This window comes from Euprymna scolopes, chromosome 26 (genome assembly GCF_053919585.1).
Source record: "Euprymna scolopes isolate OS-2025 chromosome 26, ASM5391958v1, whole genome shotgun sequence".
Classification (NCBI taxonomy): Eukaryota; Metazoa; Mollusca; class Cephalopoda; order Sepiida; family Sepiolidae; genus Euprymna; species Euprymna scolopes.
This window is the reverse complement of record NC_136507.1, coordinates 95,607,266-95,628,409: the sequence shown is the minus strand read 5'-3', so window position 1 is coordinate 95,628,409 and position 21,144 is coordinate 95,607,266. Positions and strand designations below refer to the sequence as shown.

Below are 21,144 nucleotides of genomic sequence, written 5' to 3'. Positions count from 1 at the left end.
TTCGGAATAAATGTAATAATTTATATACAGGAATGAAGTGTAGAAATGCTGTATGTATTGATTGTGGAAGATTTGTTTAGGAAGGGTTTATTTTCCTACTGGAACTGTATATGCAGAGAATAATCAGTTTTATTTTATGATATGCCCACCGAAAGAGATATATTTGTTTGAAGTAGCTGAGTGGTCTTGGATACATATTCGAGTAATAATCTCGTTAAGTCACCTTACTGAATGAATGTTCATGGTCGGAGTTGGTATATCTGTAAACATGAGGCTTTCAGTAGATCTCTTAATGTCTCCATAAGCTGCTCTACCAGTCAGTATTTCTGGCTTAACCAGCCAATCATATTTTTGTGATGAAGAACCCGGATGTACTCATATTACTTACACCACTTTATTATACAGAATTTTTGTTGGTTTTAAGTATTATTTATTTCTTTGTCGTTTTAGGTTCACTTTTGGCTGCACAAGATTGACCGGAATTGCATAGAAAGCATCAAGGGATTTGTAAAGCCGCCATCTTTGGTGCTGCACATAGTAGATATGATGATGATACTTACTGGTCGACACAATCCTTTGAGTGTGCTCAATGTGCCTTCAGTCAGAGCCACCCCAATCAGTTCAGCTGAGAGCATCAGCAGTCAAAAAGAACAGAATAAAAAACGTAAGGAAAATGAATAATAATCTTCAATGTAATAAAAGATACATTTTTGTAGATTTGTTGTTTTAAAAATCTGAATTTCAAACAACAACCAACATGCCTGAGGAAGGGCAATCCGACCGAAACGTTGCATAAATAACACACAAGATGAGAACAATAGTCCGGTCAATACGAATAATATAAATTTATTTGATTTTATTATTTATGTAAGACAAATTAAGGCACGACAATTGGCTCTTATTGATTCTTTATTGGAGTATTTTAGGCATGCCATTCGTGCAATGTGTGACGCTATGCACGACCACTGCTGATTCTAGATTCATTTTTGCAAATTTCTTACTGTGCTAATTTACCCCCCCCTCCACACATACACTTCCAACCAAAAATGGAGAGGGAGGAGGTGGGATTAGCAAGAATACGAATCAGTCAAACTCACTTAACTCATTTATATCGTCTGAAGAGAGGACAACCTGCAACTTTTATATCATGATATATACTTGAGAATCAAAACAAGGAAAAGAATATGCTGTTGTCATAGCTCTAGTTATGACTTATTGTGTTATTAAAAGTAAAAAAAAACATCAGCAGTTACGATGTCAAAAAATGTGATTTACATAACCCTCGAAATAAGAGAAATGTTTTGTTGTAATTAACCGTTTCCCAGCTGACTGGTCGTTTTCAAGTCCAATGTAAACAAATTTTTGTCGAGCCATCCTTTTTAGTAATCAAATTCTGCCCAACCAATCATCACAGTGTCGCCTCACGTATTTGACCCTTATGTTGTATTTCTGCTGTGTTCAAAAGAATGACAACACATTGATGTATAAAAATATGGCATTTATGGATGATTGGTGGTTAGGAGGGAGATGTACACATGGGAAGTTCACAGGTTAATACTTTTCGGGCCTAAATCATCAGCCAACACTGATTTTTTTTTTTTCTTGATGTCACCACTTATCAAGACCCGAAGGCCACTCGAAGATAAGGGTTGGTGAAAGTAAGGTGGTAGATTGCTGAACTCGGGAATCTACCACAAGGATCAATGACGCAGTGGATAGAATCATTGGTCAAATTCATTTCTAAAAGTTACACTTCTGGAGGTTGAAGGTGCAATCCCCAGTGCAGGCGACACCAAAAATATAATTGCGAATTACTTAGGACTTGGCTGGCGGAACGAGAGCATATCACCTGCGTGGATTAAATAAAGTGTTCCATTCGAAATTCTTTGCAGATTCTCGAGTTTGACAGAAAGATTTTCAAATTTGAGAGAAAGATTCCCCGAGTTCAACAAGATACACTTGGAGAAGGTGAGAGGTTTCATCGACCAAAACGATGTGCACTCAAATAGTCTGAAGAATCCAAATTATACGAATAAAGAATAATCATCTAAAAAATTCAGAACCATCTCTCATTTTTTTTTTCTTCTCCATTTTTAGGTGCTGATCTTTCTTGGAAAACGATGCAGCAGATCTTAAGTGAATCGAACAATTTTACAGATCTGCTTCACAATTTGCCGTTGGAAGAAGGTTTGGATCCATTACTAATGAAAAGTAAGAACAATAAATTTGGTTGTGACTAATTTAAGCGATGATTGACATAAAAATAAAACATATGACATAAAAAATAAAAATAAAAACAAAGAAAACGAAACAATAAATACTGAATAATAGTTTATAACTAGGGCTATGACAAGAAAATATTCTTATCATTGTTTTGACTCTGGAGTATATATCCGACACAGTTAGACACAGTTAATCAATCGAGAACCACATCACTCTATCTAAAAACATATAAGATATTAACTGATATATACTCGAGAGTCCAAATAATGAAAAAAATATTCTCTTGTCATAGCCCTAGTTACTTGAAAAAAAAATACTATTTGGCTGATGATGTATAAACTGTTTGCACTAATCTCAAATGAAAATATTGTTGTGTTTTAAATATTCATAAATAAGTTGTTTTACAAATTTTATTAATTTGTTGAAGTTATTATTGTGGTAGATTGGGCGAACTATATATATCAAATATATCGATATACCTACATATTCATATCCTGTATGTATATTTACTTATATTTTACTATATGCATTTACTTACATACTTACTTGCTTTATCCAGAATTTGCAGATACCGGCCATCCTCTCCCCTTAATTTTTTTTCATTTAATTTGGTGTCTTTTAATAACTCCTGCTGATATTTGCTTAAGTTATAACTTGTATATGTCAGTTGACCTCTTTTTTTGCTTTATAGTTTTGGCGTCTTTAAACGTCATCTTGCCTGGGTCATTTTGACATTGGCTTTTCTATTTTATATTTATTTCAATCACCATTCAATTTTTTCTCCCTTCTTATTCACTCATTTTTCTTAATTACGCTTTGCCTCGGCAGCCGAGTTTAACGCATATCTTATTTTTCTTTTAATAATATTATTGGAATTCTTTCTCCTTTTCTTTGTACCTATTTGTGAATTATTCCACGGATTTCGGCCTTTGGGATTATTTTGGAACATCTTCCAAGTACACGATCCCCTTGGATTTTACTTGTGCGAATGGAAATTTAACTAACTTTCTTGGATTTGCATTTTTGGATTTTACCGTCATTGGATACGTTACCTTTCATCAGACATCGATTCACATGAAATCACTTTTTTCTTCGCCCTATTCCCTCTGCTTCACTTTTTGTTATCAAGTAAGATCTTTAACTTACTTGTAGTTTCATCAAATACTTTTGCAAGCAAAATCCGATACCGCATTTTACTAAATCCTACCCTCTGATAAGAAGGGAAGTATTTCTTCGAAACTCCGCGGATTAAGGACTATCCACTTATTTAGTGTTTCCTTTTAAAATTAAACATGCTTTTAACTCTTTTTCAAAATGTTTTTAACATGTTTTATTAACTATTTTCTCTTTATATATATATATATATATATATATATATATATATATATATAACCCTACCCCCTCTTCTCCGGGAGCCGGGCCGCATCCGTCGCTATCCTGGTTCATGGTAGCATACTTGAGATGTACTTCTGGCAGCTCACAGGACCATAGATGCAACCCAGTAGGGCTACATTCTTACTTGTCTAGTGGTGGACCCCTTAAGGGTGATCAGACTCTCACTGGTCACTGGAAAATATCTTCTGCTGCTCAGGGCACGCGAAATGTGCATGACCCTAAGTCCGTGTGGCCACATTATCGATTTCGGCCGTCACTCTGGCTTTGTGCTGGATCCAGTCTGTCTCCTTCATCATCTGGCGTCAAGGGATTTCTGAAACAAACTGTATCTTCATTCAAGCCGGCAAGCGAGAAACCAGGGAAAACTCTGGGACATTTTTATATAACGAAACAAAATAATTATTCATAAATCGGTTTACACTTATTTAGTCGAGTTCTTTGATTCAAGCTTCATGATGCAGGTCGCATACTTAAGTTCCACTAATCAATTTCCTAGCTAAGAACAAGAGCCTTTCAACTTAGCTCTTATGAGGGTTTCGTCCCCCCCCCTAGGCGGGGTGAGAGCGATGTGTACGTCTCGATGCCAGTCAGTAAAAAGTCACTCTGGACTCTGATCCCTAACTCCAAAAGTCAATGGTTTTTATCAAATCAGTAATTCCTCCTTCCACCTTTTTGGAGTTATTCTTTCTTTTTTCCATCATCCTACTCTTTTCCTTCTCTCGTGAACTCATTATTTTATTCTTTTCATTTTCTCTTTCTTTTCTCTCTTCTTCGTCTTTCATGACCATACCTCTCCCCAGGTTCAATTTATCTATTTATCCGTCCAATCAACCCATCACTGGCTGGTGATCTAGCAGTTAAACATAACAGATGGGCCCAACGACAACACCTCCCAGACACCAAAATAGACCTTTTGAACCCAAGTCATTGTACCTTTCAACAAAACATTGTTTCTTTAATAATTTGAATTGTTGTTCTAACCTAAACCAGAAAACGACCCTGTATTGCTTTTTCTGCCAACTCGAGAATCTCATTATCATATTTATTTATTTATTTATTTATTTCTCATCGAAATATTCACTATTTCTTCTCTCATTGAAATATTTACTCTTTTCTATGGACAGGAATCTCATAAACATCTGTTTTTCCTCTCCCATCTTCTCTTCCGCTATTTGAAAAGCAAGATCATCTGGTGTCGCCAGGGAGCTCCTCATATATATATATATATATATATATATATATATATATATATATATATATATATAGAGAGAGAGAGAGAGAGAGAGAGAGAGAGAGGAAGAGAGGCGGTGTTTTTTGTAATGTTATTTGATTATATACACGTATATTATATACTGAATTTTTTATACCGTATCCCGGGATACTACCATATATATATATATATATATATATATATATATATATATATAATATTTTTATTTATATAGACAAATATTACATAGTCGCTACACTGAACATGCTAATGTTTTAGACAAGTGGTCGGTCCAGACCGCAAGCATTCTTTAGGCGACGAAATAAAGTTGTGCTCCTTCACTGTAGGAATAGAGGAGATATTTAAAATTTTAAATATCTTCTCTTTCCCTACATTTAAGAACCAAACTTCTTCATAGGAACACAAGCTTTATTACGTCGCCTTGTATTGTCATCAAACCGGTGAAATCGTCCATTTTTTAATCAAATCGATCGATTGTCTGCTGTAATCGGGAACACTGTGGTGCATCACTGTAACAGAGCCGCTAACGCTGTTAGCAGCAGCAGCAGCCGCCATATGATAGCAATATGCAAATGACCAAGCCGGCTGCACGAAGTAACGAAGCAGGGACAAAAAAGAAAGACATGGACAAAGAGGCGGTGTTCAGAGAAATATGTGTTCCACACGTGGCTGGATAAGCAAAGGAGAAACACTTGTTCGAGACATCATCGGAAAATAAAAAAGATTGACATGTAGTGACGAGAGGATTTTAAAATGACATAGCAATGCGAGAAATGAAGTTTAAAACAAGATGTGTTGTTGAAAATACCAAGAATAAATGCATTTTGTTTAAAACTTAAAAATCGGATCGAATTTCGTTCTTTTTTCTGTCCTCTGTTTCTTTGCAAGACTTTCATCTACAATATATTCGGTCCGTAAAAATGTTACAGAAGATTATTCTGAACCGTTAAAAAAGCTGTACAACTTTGTATGCCTTTCAGCAGTAACTTAGTACATTGTTGTCTACATCGCACTGTAGAGAAGCTACTGTTGATTTTATAAAAATAATTTTATATAATGTCTTGAATTAAAGTTTAAAATGCAAAAGTCAGGTATCATGGTGGAATTGTGCTCTAAACAGAAATTCAAACGCACCCCTGTCTTATCAAAGAGCCTACTGTTGATTTTATATGCTGGACCTTTCCGCTTGTGCAGTAATAAACATTCTCAAATGAGATGGGTTTATATGCTGATGTCACCACACTCTATAACAGGCACGACAAGAAAACAAATGAACACATATCTAAAGAAATGGCAGAAACACTAAAGGATGACATCCAATCTATAGTGGAATGGGGACAAAAATGGATGGCCACATTCAATGCTGCCAAGACTAAACTTGTTTCCTTAAATAATTACAAGAAAGATTCTCTACCACCAATAGCAATGACCAATGACTCTTTATCTGAAAGTACATCTTTTAAACTCCTTAGCCTAACGTTCACAGGAAACATGAGTTGGAACAATTACATTGAAAGCATTGCCTGGACCGCTGCGAAGAGGGTGGGCTCTCTCTACCGTGCTAGAAAACTACTAACGCCCGAAAGTATCCTGTACCTCTATAAGGCCACCATTCGCCCATGTATGGAGTATTGCTGTCATATTTGGGCTGGTGTATCTGCTACTAGTCTCTCGCTCCTACACAAGGTTCAAAAGAGAGTCGCCAATCTGATAGGTCCTGAACTGTCATCTAAGCTTTAGCCTCTGTCCCATCGACGAAATGTTGAATCCCTCTGCCTGTTCTACAAGTATTTTAATGGTGAATGCTCTGACAAACTGCAAGCACTTGTGTCCCCATGACGTAAACATCCTCGACAAACCCGACAGGCAGCTAAATCCCACCCCCACACAGTAGAGATCCCTAGATGCAAAAGGTCTTTCTACTCCAGTAATTTCTTCCCTAGAACCGCTAGACTATGAAATTCCATTCCAGGTCCCTGCTTCCCCAACTGTATACTGACATGCAGAAGTTCAAGTGTAACGTGAACCGACATCTTGCTGCCCAAATCCCTACATAGTAGCCCGGTAGCTGTTGACTCTGATAGTAGCCCCCTACACCAAAGTGGCAATGTGCCTTGTGTTGGGGTGAAAATATAATAAGAAAAAAAAAATGCGCTTGTGATTTTTTCGTCAAAATTGGACTGTCCCTTCTGTAATCAGATTTTTTCGATTATCGATTTTTGATACTTATCGTAGGCATTCCTATGCAAAATCTATCTAAGAACACTCATAGATACACAAAGAACATTTGTGTGAAATTTCAGAAATATCGGCCAGGCCGTTTAAGAGTGCATAGGGAACTCTTTCTTTCTGTCTCACACACATACGTACACAAAGTGATTTTTAGCATAGATAATAAAAAATGTGCAATTTGGAATTATATCTCTTGCTTTAAATGCAGCTCAAAAATTCTTTATCATATATTTATTCATAAAAACAAACGTTATTCCTTTTCAGCTATTTCGACTTATATCAGCCCCAAAGAAATAGAAAGAAGCAGAAACGACATTGAAACTAAAATACAAGGTTTGTAATAAAATAATTACATACTTATTACATATACCTAATGATGCGTATTGCGTAATCGATCTTTCGTCAGCAAGGAAGCAAAACTCGTTTTTATAAAAATATAAGCTTTTATTTCGTTCAGCCGTCGTTACCGCGTCATAAAATACGTGCACTTAGCCAGAGAACGGAGGGGAACGGAATGAGGAGGTAGTTAGATTAAAGCCACACGTGCGCCGTGCGGTGCTGGTCTCTCATCTGCCTGTCGCGTCTGACTGTATTTTCCCCTACTTTTGCTGGATTATATGTGACTTGCTTTGGTTGCATGCTGCTGCACGCGTCAAGTTGTTGACCTTTCCCATTGTCATCTTGATCTGACAGTTTGACCCTATTGTTCGGTGCGTTGTCACCGGATACGTGTGTGCACCTCAACGTTTGGTGCGTTTGTCACCGGCTACGTATGTGCCTGCGTGAGTGCACCTTAAACGCTACACTAAGATATAAGCTGTTTTCTTTATTGTTGGTCATGGAGAACAAGTGAGGTGGTGGGACGCACATGAATTAATAAAAGGTGGGTGGACCTGGAAATTCACTCTTGTCCGTTCGTCCGTTTGCCTGTTCGTCCGTTCGTCTGTTCGCACTTTTCTCAATAACTATGCTTTGGAATGTTTTGAAATTTTGCACAAACATTAAACATGATATGAGTAAAAAAAAGGTAACAGAACGGATTTTCTGGGAAAACTCCAGTTGCACCCCTAGGGCTGCCTTTCGGGTTAAAATGGCTAAAATTGACACTTTTGTGCTTATTAAAAAAATTGATGCCTTGGATTTTTATAAAACTTTCTGAAAAACGTTGTAACTAACTGATTTCTATATAATTTTGTTTATCTATACTTCGCGATAACACTTGGGTGTGCCCCAGGGGCTCTTTTAGAACTAAGAAAAACACTCCAATTTTGGGATTATTTCACCATATATGTCCCAAATTTTGCGTGTATGTCTATTTAGCAGTTTCGGATGGTGTTGAACTCAAATTTAAATATATTACGACCTTGGGGACTTTTGGGGAGGGGCAAATGATGGACTTAGTCATTTCTTTTTTTTTGCATGGTGCAGAACTCAAATTTACATATGTTAAGGCCTAAAATTGCACCGTTTGTTCATTTTCACGAAAATTTGACGTTCCTGGGGACTTTTAGGGCTAAATGGGGTGGCGGAGCGAATGCACTCACGGGGGATCATGTATGCTTCACATGTTTTTTAGGTATTGATATTCGTATTGAAAACCTTTTTTTCTATTTATTTAAAAAGAAAATACAACTTTGTTATATATGGGTCGTGGAATTGCATTCATCTGCAAAAGATGTAGCTAATTTGCATATTTTTAAAACATTTATTTTAATTAATTTCCTATTAGGTTATTCTACATGATTTATACTTGCATAATATTTGCGTAAAAAGCTTATAGTAAACGTATACCTCTTTCTATATATATATATATATATATATATATATATATATATATATATATATGTATGCGTATATATTTTTGTTTAAAAAATTTTGCCTACCAAACTTCTCCATTAGTTTTTCGTATACAGACATGAAACTTAATATATTGGGTATTCGAACCATGCGAAACTTTATATTTGGGTTTTAGCATTACGAATATGCATGCATAACTATGCTATTGGTTCATGTTTTAATTTTTAGCCTCGCAGCAAACATGTCTTCATAGCTCAGGCATTAACAACAAAGGAAAACGTACATCGTAAGCTAAATGTTTTGGTTTCACTTCTCGGTGGTGGCGCATAAGCTATTTTTTAAAAACTTTTTAAATCATTACTATATATTGGGTCGAATATAATATAATAGTAAATAGGAAATCTGCATTAATTAAAATAACATATTTAAGCGTATTTTACGACCAGGCAACCTGCTAGTATATATATATATATATATATATATATATATATATATATATATATATATATATATATATATATATATATATATATCATGTGCGATGTTTCTGGCAAAGGGGTAAGAGTTGCTGTTTTCTGGGTTGAAATCTATCTATCCTAATGTTGAATTGATCAGCTAATCAATTGTCTGGAATAAACAATTGAAATTTGTTTTTATTTATACACAATTAAGTGTAAAAGATATATATATTACTGCTAAAGAATATAGAATGTAATTATTCAATTTTTTTAATTTTTTTTTTTTTTTGTAGATGTAACTGGTCGCAGTCGCAACAGTAGCATCGGCAGTCAAGTTGCAGAAGAAGGCATCACGATTTCTGCAGCGAAGCATGCAAGTGAAGACGCTGCCATTTTGCTGCAATTCATGTTGGCATTGTTGGTTTATTCCATGTTCTTCAGAGAATTAAAAGAAATTAAAGAAAACATCCGAAGTTTGCAAGAAGAAATGCAGGAATATGCAGAGTTAAAAGAAGAGAAAGTACATGAAGTTTTTATTATTAACTTTTTTATTAACTTTTACCTTTTTTATTATTAACCTTTACTTTTTATTATTAACTTTTACTTTTTTATTATTAACTTTTACTTTTTATTATTAACTTTTACTTTTTATTATTAACTTTTACTTTTTTATTATTAACTTTTACTTTTTATTATTAACCTTTACTTTTTATTATTAACCTTTACTTTTTATTATTAACCTTTACTTTTTATTATTAACCTTTACTTTTTTATTAATAACCTTTACTTTTTTATTATTAACTTTTACTTTTTTATTATTAACCTTTACTTTTTATTATTAACTTTTACTTTTTTATTATTAAGCTTTACTTTTTTATTATTAACCTTTACCTTTTATTATTAACCTTTACTTTTTTATTAATAACTTTTACTTTTTATTATTAACCTTTACTTTTTATTATTAACCTTTACTTTTTATTATTAACCTTTACTTTTTTATTATTAACCTTTACTTTTTATTATTAACTTTTACTTTTTTATTATTAACTTTTACTTTTTATTATTAACCTTTACTTTTTATTATTAACCTTTACTTTTTATTATTAACCTTTACTTTTTATTATTAACCTTTACTTTTTATTATTAACCTTTACTTTTATATTAATAACCTTTACTTTTTTATTATTAACTTTTACTTTTTTATTATTAACCTTTACTTTTGTATTATTAACTTTTACTTTTTATTATTAAACTTTACTTTTTTATTATTAACCTTTACTTTTTATTATTAACCTTTACTTTTTTATTAATAACCTTTACTTTTTTATTATTAACTTTTACTTTTTTATTATTAACCTTTACTTTTTATTATTAACCTTTACTTTTTATTATTAACCTTTACTTTTTTATTATTAACTTTTACTTTTTTATTATTAACTTTTACTTTTTTATTAACAACCTTTACTTTTTTATTAATAACCTTTACTTTTTTATTATTAACTTTTACTTTTTATTATTAACCTTTACTTTTTATTATTAACCTTTACTTTTTTATTAATAACCTTTACTTTTTTATTATTAACTTTTACTTTTTTATTAATAACCTTTACTTTTTTATTATTAACCTTTACTTTTTATTATTAACTTTTACTTTTTTATTATTAACTTTTACTTTTTTATTATTAACTTTTACTTTTTTATTATTAACTTTTACTTTTTATTTATAACCTTTACTGTATATTAATAACCTTTACTTTCTTATTAATAACCTTTACTTTTTTTAATAACCTTTACTTTTTTATTAATAACCTTTACTTTTTTTATTAATAATCTTTACTTTTTTATTAACAACCTTTACTTTTTTATTAACAACCTTTACTTTTTTATTATTAACTTTTACTTTTTTATTATTAACCTTTACTTTTTTATTATTAACCTTTACTTTTTATTATTAACCTTTACTTTTTTATTAATAACCTTTACTTTTTTATTATTAACTTTTACTTTTTTATTATTAACCTTTACTTTTTATTATTAACCTTTACTTTTTATTATTAACCTTTACTTTTTTATTAATAACCTTTACTTTTTTATTATTAACTTTTACTTTTTATTATTAACCTTTACTTTTTTATTATTAACTTTTACTTTTTATTATTAACCTTTACTTTTTATTATTAACCTTTACTTTTTTATTAATAACCTTTACTTTTTTATTATTAACTTTTACTTTTTATTATTAACCTTTACTTTTTATTATTAACCTTTACTTTTTATTATTAACCTTTACTTTTTTATTAATAACCTTTACTTTTTTATTATTAACTTTTACTTTTTTATTATTAACCTTTACTTTTTTATTAATAACCTTTACTTTTTTATTATTAACTTTTACTTTTTATTATTAACCTTTACTTTTTATTATTAACCTTTACTTTTTTATTAATAACCTTTACTTTTTTATTATTAACTTTTACTTTTTATTATAAACCTTTACTTTTTATTAATAACCTTTACTTTTTTATTATTAACTTTTACTTTTTATTATTAACCTTTACTTTTTATTATTAACCTTTACTTTTTTATTAATAACCTTTACTTTTTTATTATTAACTTTTACTTTTTATTATTAACCTTTACTTTTTTATTAATAACCTTTACTTTTTTATTATTAACTTTTACTTTTTATTATTAACCTTTACTTTTTATTATTAACCTTTACTTTTTTATTAATAACCTTTACTTTTTTATTATTAACTTTTACTTTTTTATTAATAACCTTTACTTTTTTATTATTAACCTTTACTTTTTATTATTAACTTTTACTTTTTTATTATTAACTTTTACTTTTTTATTATTAACTTTTACTTTTTTATTATTAACTTTTACTTTTTATTTATAACCTTTACTGTATATTAATAACCTTTATTTCTTATTAATAACCTTTACTTTTTTTAATAACCTTTACTTTTTTATTAATAACCTTTACTTTTTTTATTAATAATCTTTACTTTTTTATTAACAACCTTTACTTTTTTATTAACAACCTTTACTTTTTTATTATTAACTTTTACTTTTTTATTATTAACCTTTACTTTTTTATTATTAACCTTTACTTTTTATTATTAACCTTTACTTTTTTATTAATAACCTTTACTTTTTTATTATTAACTTTTACTTTTTTATTATTAACCTTTACTTTTTATTATTAACCTTTACTTTTTATTATTAACCTTTACTTTTTTATTAATAACCTTTACTTTTTTATTATTAACTTTTACTTTTTATTATTAACCTTTACTTTTTATTATTAACCTTTACTTTTTTATTATTAACTTTTACTTTTTATTATTAACCTTTACTTTTTATTATTAACCTTTACTTTTTTATTAATAACCTTTACTTTTTTATTATTAACTTTTACTTTTTATTATTAACCTTTACTTTTTATTATTAACCTTTACTTTTTTATTATTAACTTTTACTTTTTTATTATAAACCTTTACTTTTTATTATTAACTTTTACTTTTTTATTATTAACTTTTACTTTTTTATTATTAACTTTTACTTTTTTATTATTAACTTTTACTTTTTATTTATAACCTTTACTTTATATTAATAACCTTTACTTTCTTATTAATAACCTTTACTTTTTTTAATAACCTTTACTTTTTTATTAATAACCTTTACTTTTTTTATTAATAATCTTTACTTTTTTATTAACAACCTTTACTTTTTTATTAACAACCTTTACTTTTTTATTATTAACCTTTACTTTTTTATTATTAACTTTTACTTTTTTATTATTAACCTGTACTTTTTCATTTTTTATCATTAACTTTTATTTTTTATTATTAAACTTTACTTTCTATTATTAACTTTTTTATTATTAACCTTTTCTTTCATATTATTTACCTTTACTTTTTATTATTAATTTTTATTTCATATTATAACCGTTTCTTTTTTATTTTTAACTTTTTTATATTCATTGTTTTACACAGGCATCATCACATTATTAAGGCCAAGAGGCCACTCGAGGATAAGGGTTAAAAAGTGTACAGTAGAAATTGGGCAATATAGTAATCAATTCGGTAAATTTGTTAACTTATATGGAACGGCTCATCAAGAACTTATTTACGTTAGACTTGAACACAACCATATTGTAGTCAGCCGGAAAGCAGGAAAACGGAAGACAATTCCACAGGCGTGCAGTTCTAAGAAACAAGCTTTGTTCATGGAATCTACGCTTAGGTTTAGGCACAGATAAAGAGTGGGGGGAATTATTGATAGTGTTTTCAGCTAGACGAGTGTTTCTTGTGAAAGTTTGGCGAGGGGGGACCATAGACTGAAGCTCAGTCGAACACTTTCCATGAAAATAACGATACAATCAGAGACAAACTCGCAACATCTCTTCTGTGAGATAGAGGTTGCAAGGAAGAGAAAAGGACATCTCCTACGAGGCTACGAAGTCTATTTTGAACTCTATCAAGGCAGGCCAAGTCCTTTCTAGCAGCTCTTGCCCAGATGTGGCAACAGTATTCCATCCTTTGACGTACTTGGCTCTTATATAGATAGAGAATTGCATCAGCAGTGAGATATCTACTGGATCGAGAGAAAGATCCTACCATTTTTCGAGTGGCCTTAGCAACAGATTTGATGTGCATGTTCCATTTAAGATCAGGAGTAACGGTCAAGCCCAGAAGCTTGTCAAAACTTGAGGCCTCCTGAAGACGAGAGCCATTCATTTCAATTGATGCCAGATGTGGATCAGAATGTTGATAATGTAAAGAGAGAAGCTTCGTTTTAGATGCATTAAAAGTAACCAACCACTCCTTTCCCCATTGTACCAGTACCACGTGCTCAAGATCAGAGGAGAGAGAATCGGAGAGAACTTGGTCGTTTACTGTCTTAGATGTGCTACCATAAATGGTATTGTCATCAGCATAAATGTCTACAAATGATGTAAGGATGTGATTTGGAAGTTCGTTAATGTAGATCAGGAATAGAGTTGGGCCCAGGATGGACCCCTGAGGGACTCCAGCATTAATACTGTGAGCTTCTGATTTTTGCCCCTCAACTACTACTTTTATGATCCTATCAGAAAGAAATGATTTAATAATTGAGAAGACATTTCCAGCTATATCATAGCTAGAGATCTTGTGAAGTAAATCTTTATGCCATATCCTATCAAAGGCCTTAGATATGTCAAGAGCAATTGCCCTAGAAAGGTTGCCTCCATCGAGAGATTTGCTAATCCTATGAGATATAACTGTAAGCACATCTGCTGTAGATCTAGCAGAACGGAAACCATATTGAGTGTCACTAAGAAGGTTATTTCTGTTTAGATGGTTGATTACTTCTCTATTTAACACAGATTCCAGCAACTTACTCATGACGCACAGGAGACTTATTGGCCTGTACTGAGAGGGGGATGAGCGACCACATGAATTCTTAAATACAGGGCATACTGATGAGATTTTCCAGGGTGGTGGGAAACTATTCTCGTTAAGACAACGTTTAAACAGTTTTGTAAGTATGGGCGCTAGTTCTGGTTGAAGTTTTTTGAGTACTATAATTGGAATACCGTCAGGGCCGGTTGCTTTACTGGAATCAAGGTTTTTGATGAGCTTGGCAACATCACGTACAGATATATGTATATCACATAGCGTGTTTTCTGATACAGGAGGAAATATTGGGGGTTGACGCCCTTGGTCGCAAAGGGTAGAATTTGCTGCAAAGTTCTTGACAAAGAGTTTGGCTTTGTCTGATGCTGACGAGATTATCTCAGGTCCATTGATGATAGTTAGGATAGAGCACACGCTTCTGTTCAGGATTCTGTTTGCTATTTGCCAAAACTGATGGGAACCAAGCTGCTGCTCAGCTACTTTGGACTTGACGGACTGAGCATACAACTGTGACATGATGCGGACCGAGCGATGCCGAGTGACCTTGCTAGTCGACACGAATTCAGAGAAATTCGCACGGCTGAATTCTAATGATGATGATGATGATGGTTTGATGTTGTTTAAACAGAAATGTCTATGGGATTTTGTCAGAGAGAGAAAAAAACAAATAATTGTTCTTATCTTATTGTTGGAAATCCGTTCACAATGAAAAGGTTGTTTTGGGCCCTCTGTTGAGCGATTGAAGAAATCCAGATTCTTAAGCTGACAGCTTGGGGTGGGAATCGGAGGTGAGGGGTCGCCGCTAGGCATTGTCGACCTGGGAGTGACTAATAGCTCCTAATAAGGAACACCTCAGTGCAATGAGGGTTAAAAATGGGGATAGATAAAGCCGTAAGGAGGAGTAGAAATCAGGGAAACAGAGAGAGGGAGAGGAAAGGAAAGAAAGAAAGAATAACTCCAAAAAGGTGGACGGAGGAATTACTGATTTGATAAAAACAAAAGACTTGGCTAATTGGTGTCTTTTTTCGCTGATACCTTCCCGTGGACTGACGGTAGATGAAGAACGGAGAGCTTGGTAAAGGAAACAAAACTGCCAGCCCCCTAAGTTGCATGACTAGGCAGTGTGTAACTATTATATTGTAAAGTCAAAGACAATAGTCAATTCTGTGTTAACCAATTACGTTTTGACTTTCTTTTCTTTGATTGGAACGCCGTTGTGAATGCAATATATTTCTCCGATAGCCCAGGTGACGGTTGGAAGCTGATTTGAAGCAGAACCGGAAGGAGACCGACGACGACCCGAAGACGAATTCGACCACTAGACGAAACCACGGGTGATGCCACAGGTATCGGCTACAGGTGCATTTCAATCACGAGCCTATGCACCTGAGCTGAGCTGCACTGGAGGGGTTACACAACTCTCTTGCGTTCTTTATTACTTTCTTACAATGGTTGCTGGCAGTCCTGAAAGCGGCTTTAGTTTCCATACATCTATTACGTTGGCAGCAGTGGAAAAAGTGATTTCTGTGCACAATGGCAGCAGCACATTCTGGAGAGAACCATGGCTGGTTGTTAGGTTTTTGCTGGAACTTTTTCGAGGGTATGAAACGGTCTATACCTACAATTAACCATTCCGTCAGGTCTGATACTATAGAGGACACATCCTTTTTAAACATGGAACGCAGAGGTAGATCCGATATAAATGTACGGAAAGTATCCCAGTCAGCCATAGTGTATCGATATACTGTATGATGGAGAGGTACGTCTGAGGACTTATTACATTTTATTTTTTTATCCTAACTGATACAACTGAGTGGTCGGAAGATCTAAGTGGAGACAGAACGGAAGCTGAACATTGTTCAGGGAAAGTTGTGAGAAAAAGGTCTAGGAGACTTGCATACTGGACGTCAGTATCAGGCACACGGGTGGGTTTGTGAACAATCTGAGTGAGGTCATAAGCAATGGAGAAATCATGACAGAACCTCCCCTCATCATCGGTCTGGTTTGAGTGAGTTAACCATTCCACATTGTGAACATTGAAGTCTCCACAGACATGAATATTAGCTGAAGGATAAGCAGATAGATATGCTTTTAAAGCTAGTAACTCCGCTGTTGTGGGGGCGATAGAGAGTAAATATAAATGAAGTAGTTTGAGCTAATGCAACCCGGAAGCACATATAGGGTAAGCTAGGATTATTATTATTAGCCTTTTCTTTTTATTATTGACTTTTTCATCATTAATCTTTTTTTCTTTTTTTTTGTATTATTAACTTTTTCTATATTTCTATATTTTCTATATTAACCTTTTTTTATTGTTAACCTTTTTTTCCTTTTTCATCAATTACGTTTTCTTTTTATTAACCTTTTCGGGGGTGCAAATCAAATGCAAAATGTGTCATATCCCTATTAAGATAGTGAAGAAGCACTTTTAGTTAAGGAAATGGATATCTGTTCGATAAAACTGGAAGAGAGGAAGGAAACTAATGCGACGATAATTAAGCAAATTCGTTCTTTTACCAAAATTCTTAAGCACTAGTTTTTTTGTTTTGTTTGTTTTGTTTTTATTCAATCTTCACCCCAAACAAGGCAAGTGCCACTTGGAAGTAGGATGCTACTATCGGGGACATAATTTGCGGGGGCACATTGAAGGGAGATGAGTAGAAAGATGTTTGTTCACATTACACTTGAACTTCTGCATATCAGTACAGTTGGAAAAGCAGTATCCCGGAAGGGAGTTCCAAAGACTTGCAGTTCTGGGGAAGAAATTATTTGAGTAAAAGGCTTTCTTACACCTAGGGATCTTTACTGTAAAGGAATGGGACTTAGTTGCTTATCGGGTTTGTTGAGGGTAGTCACGTCTAGGAGGTACAAGTGCTTATAGTTCGTCAGAGCATTCACCATTAAAGTATTTGTAGAACAGGCAGAGGGATGCAACAGTACCACAGAGACAATTTTCCAACTGTCAGGGAAAAACGATTCGATAAGGCAATTGCTGTAACGTTTGGAGAATACAGGACTAGCTCAGTAGAGCATTTCTTGCAACACTGGAAACCCCCCTCCTCTAATATATGTCACCTATTGTCATATCATGACTCAATTAAACCATTTTTTAAACATCTGTAGTATCATGATGCTTCCATCGAGATTCCCCGAGAGGCTTCGCCTACTATCATCTCTGTTGTTCATATCTGCCTACATATAATCGACTTCCCTTTCTCACGATCCTAACTTATATAGGAAGTGGTCAATCCATTAAAATCTGACGATCTTTCTGACTACAGTATATCCCAATCGCTAATATGCACTAGCCAACATATCTACTAGTCAACCTACCAACTCTAACATCTAACATTAAAGAGGCATGAAATCTAGACATTTCCTGCCTGAAACTCTAAGAATAATCGTGAAAATGTTATAATTTTTTTTATGGAAATCGCTCTGGGCAAGGCATTGAGCCAATTGATGTGAGTAGCTAAAAAATACCACTTCAAGATAAAAAAAAAAAGAAACTTGCCAACGATAAGTTTTAGATGGAATAGATTCTGACCCAGAACAAAGCAATTCTTCCTTCTTTGTCAGAAACATCACTCATGGAATGTGAGGACTAAAGGACAAAATAAGGGAAGGGAGATTTACGTAGCTGTCAAAATTAAACCCAAGATCCACTTTCTACTCTCCTTAAATTATAACGTAGGGCCGAGTTAGACCCAAACTAGAAATAAATGTCCGAACAAATTATCTCCCTTTTTTCTCTTACATCGTCATAATTTCCCATCCCTTCCCCATTTTTTTAATTGAAAAACCGATGAGTTCCTCGAATCCATCTGTTTTGAAAATATAATATTGTTGTTGCTGTTTTCGTTTTTTTGTTAGTGTTCGTTTTTACTAAAAAGTTATCCGCGTTTTTTCTTCAAAAAATGAAAAAAACGTCTAACTTACAAGAGTTTAACTATTCAACTAACCGACAGACTATTCTATATATTAATAACGTAGTATCTTTATCGTATGTACGTGTGTCACGATTTCCAGATTATAAATTATTCGATCGGGAGATCCTATTTATTAAAAAGAATGACAGAACGTGATAACATACTACGAACATTAAATTAGTATATAGAAATATGTAGTATATATAAATATACAGTATATAGAAATACATAGTCTATAGAAATATATAGTATATAGAAATATACAGTATATAGAAATATATAATATATAGAAATATATAGTATATAGAAATATACAGTATATAGAAATACATAGTATATAGAAATATATAGTATATAGAAATATACAGTATATAGAAATATATAATATATAGAAATATACAGTGTATAAAATATATAGTATATAGAAATATATAGTATATAGAAATATATCGTAAATAGAAATATACAGTATATAGAAATATATAGTATATAGAAATATATAGTATAAAGAAATATATAGTATATAGAAATATATAGTATATAGAAACATATAGTATATAGAAACATACAGTATATAGAAATATACAGTATATAGAAATATATAGTATATAGAAATATACAGTATATAGAAATATATAGTATATAGAAATATGCAGTATATAGAAATATATAGTATATAGAAATATACAGTATATAGAAATATATAGTATATAGAAATATACAGTATATAGAAATATATAGTATATAGAAATATACAGTATATAGAAATATATAGTATATAGAAATATGCAGTATATAGAAATATATAGTATATAGAAATATACAGTATATAGAAATATGCAGTATATAGAAATATACAGTATATAGAAATATATAGTATATAGAAATATACAGTATATAGAAATATATAGTATATAGAAATATGCAGTATATAGAAATATACAGTATATAGAAATATACAGTATATAGAAATATATAGTATATAGAAACATACAGTATATAGAAACATACAGTATATAGAAATATACAGTATATAGAAATATATAGTATATAGAAATATACAGTATATAGAAATATATAGTATATAGAAATATACAGTATATAGAAATATATAGTATATAGAAATATGCAGTATATAGAAATATACAGTATATAGAAATATATAGTATATAGAAATATATAGTATATAGAAACATACAGTATATAGAAATATACAGTATATAGAAATATATAGTATATAGAAATATACAGTATATAGAAACATATAGTATATAGAAATATGCAGTATATAGAAATATACAGTATATAGAAATATATAGTATATAGAAATATATAGTATATAGAAACATACAGTATATAGAAATATACAGTATATAGAAATATATAGTATATAGAAATATACAGTATATAGAAATATATAGTATATAGAAATATATAGTATATAGAAATATACAGTATATAGAAATATATAGTATATAGAAATATGCAGTATATAGAAATATACAGTATATAGAAATATATAGTATATAGAAACGCTAATTTAATGTTCGTGATATGTTATCACCTGCTATCATTTTTTCAATAAATAGGATTACCCTATCACCAAAGACACAATGTAACAAAATAAATAAATAAATAAATAAAATAACGTCGCTTTTGGGCCGTACATGAAACTAAAATATACATTTTTGGTCTTCTTACAAGCATCCAAAAGTGGTATCTGTTCTTGCCTAAAGATGGTATAATGATATGGGGTTTCCGTTCGTGCCATGCGTCCATACAATGGAAATATGTCAGAGATTTCTATAAGGATATTGGACATAAACTCTAATAACCAGATATATTCTGACATTACATTTATCAGATTACTTAGATAAGTGCATTCACAGTTTTAACAAAAGGACTACGATAATCTCGCGGGGTCTCCATTCATGTTGAACGTCAACAAAATACCCAACAGCAATATATTGCATATAAAAGATGCCACTGTGGAATTTCCACAGTCCCCGCTATTTTTATTTAATAGTCATCTTGGATTCCTGCTAGTAAATGTTAATCGTTATATTTATTTCCTTTTATAGAAAGTGTATCAGCAAGGGAGATAATTAGAACATAAAAGTTATTTTTTTTATCTTAAATTTGTTTTTGTTTTCTTTTAATAGTAACTAGCATTGCCGGTAGATCAAAATGTTTGTTCGTTTTTTTTAAACTAAAATTAGAAACCAAAACTGTTATTATTTAGATTGAAAACGTAGATACATATTAGAATTACAAACGGCATTGTGCTCAAAGAATTATCCGATAAACAACAATTCCAATGACATAAGGGGGGTTATTGGAGTAGATACGTTGGTGCTTGTCTACGACTGGGCCTATAAAAAAATTCTTTTTCAAGAAAAATCTTTAAAAAGCTTTATGATGTATGTACCTGTCACCGCACGAAGATGTCATATTCCAAAAATTACGTAAATCGA

At 31.6% G+C, this 21,144-nt stretch overlaps 1 protein-coding gene across 1 annotated transcript in view; it reads left to right on the top strand.

Annotated features, from left to right (window-relative positions):
* The window catches only part of LOC145248285 (dynein axonemal heavy chain 5-like), a 280,837-nt gene that overhangs the window by 185,868 nt on the left and 73,825 nt on the right, over positions 1–21,144 (top strand). The window contains 4 exon segments of the mRNA XM_080110158.1: positions 451–664; positions 2,098–2,211; positions 7,346–7,414; positions 9,630–9,856. Coding sequence (XP_079966284.1) covers positions 451–664; positions 2,098–2,211; positions 7,346–7,414; positions 9,630–9,856 — 624 coding nt within the window.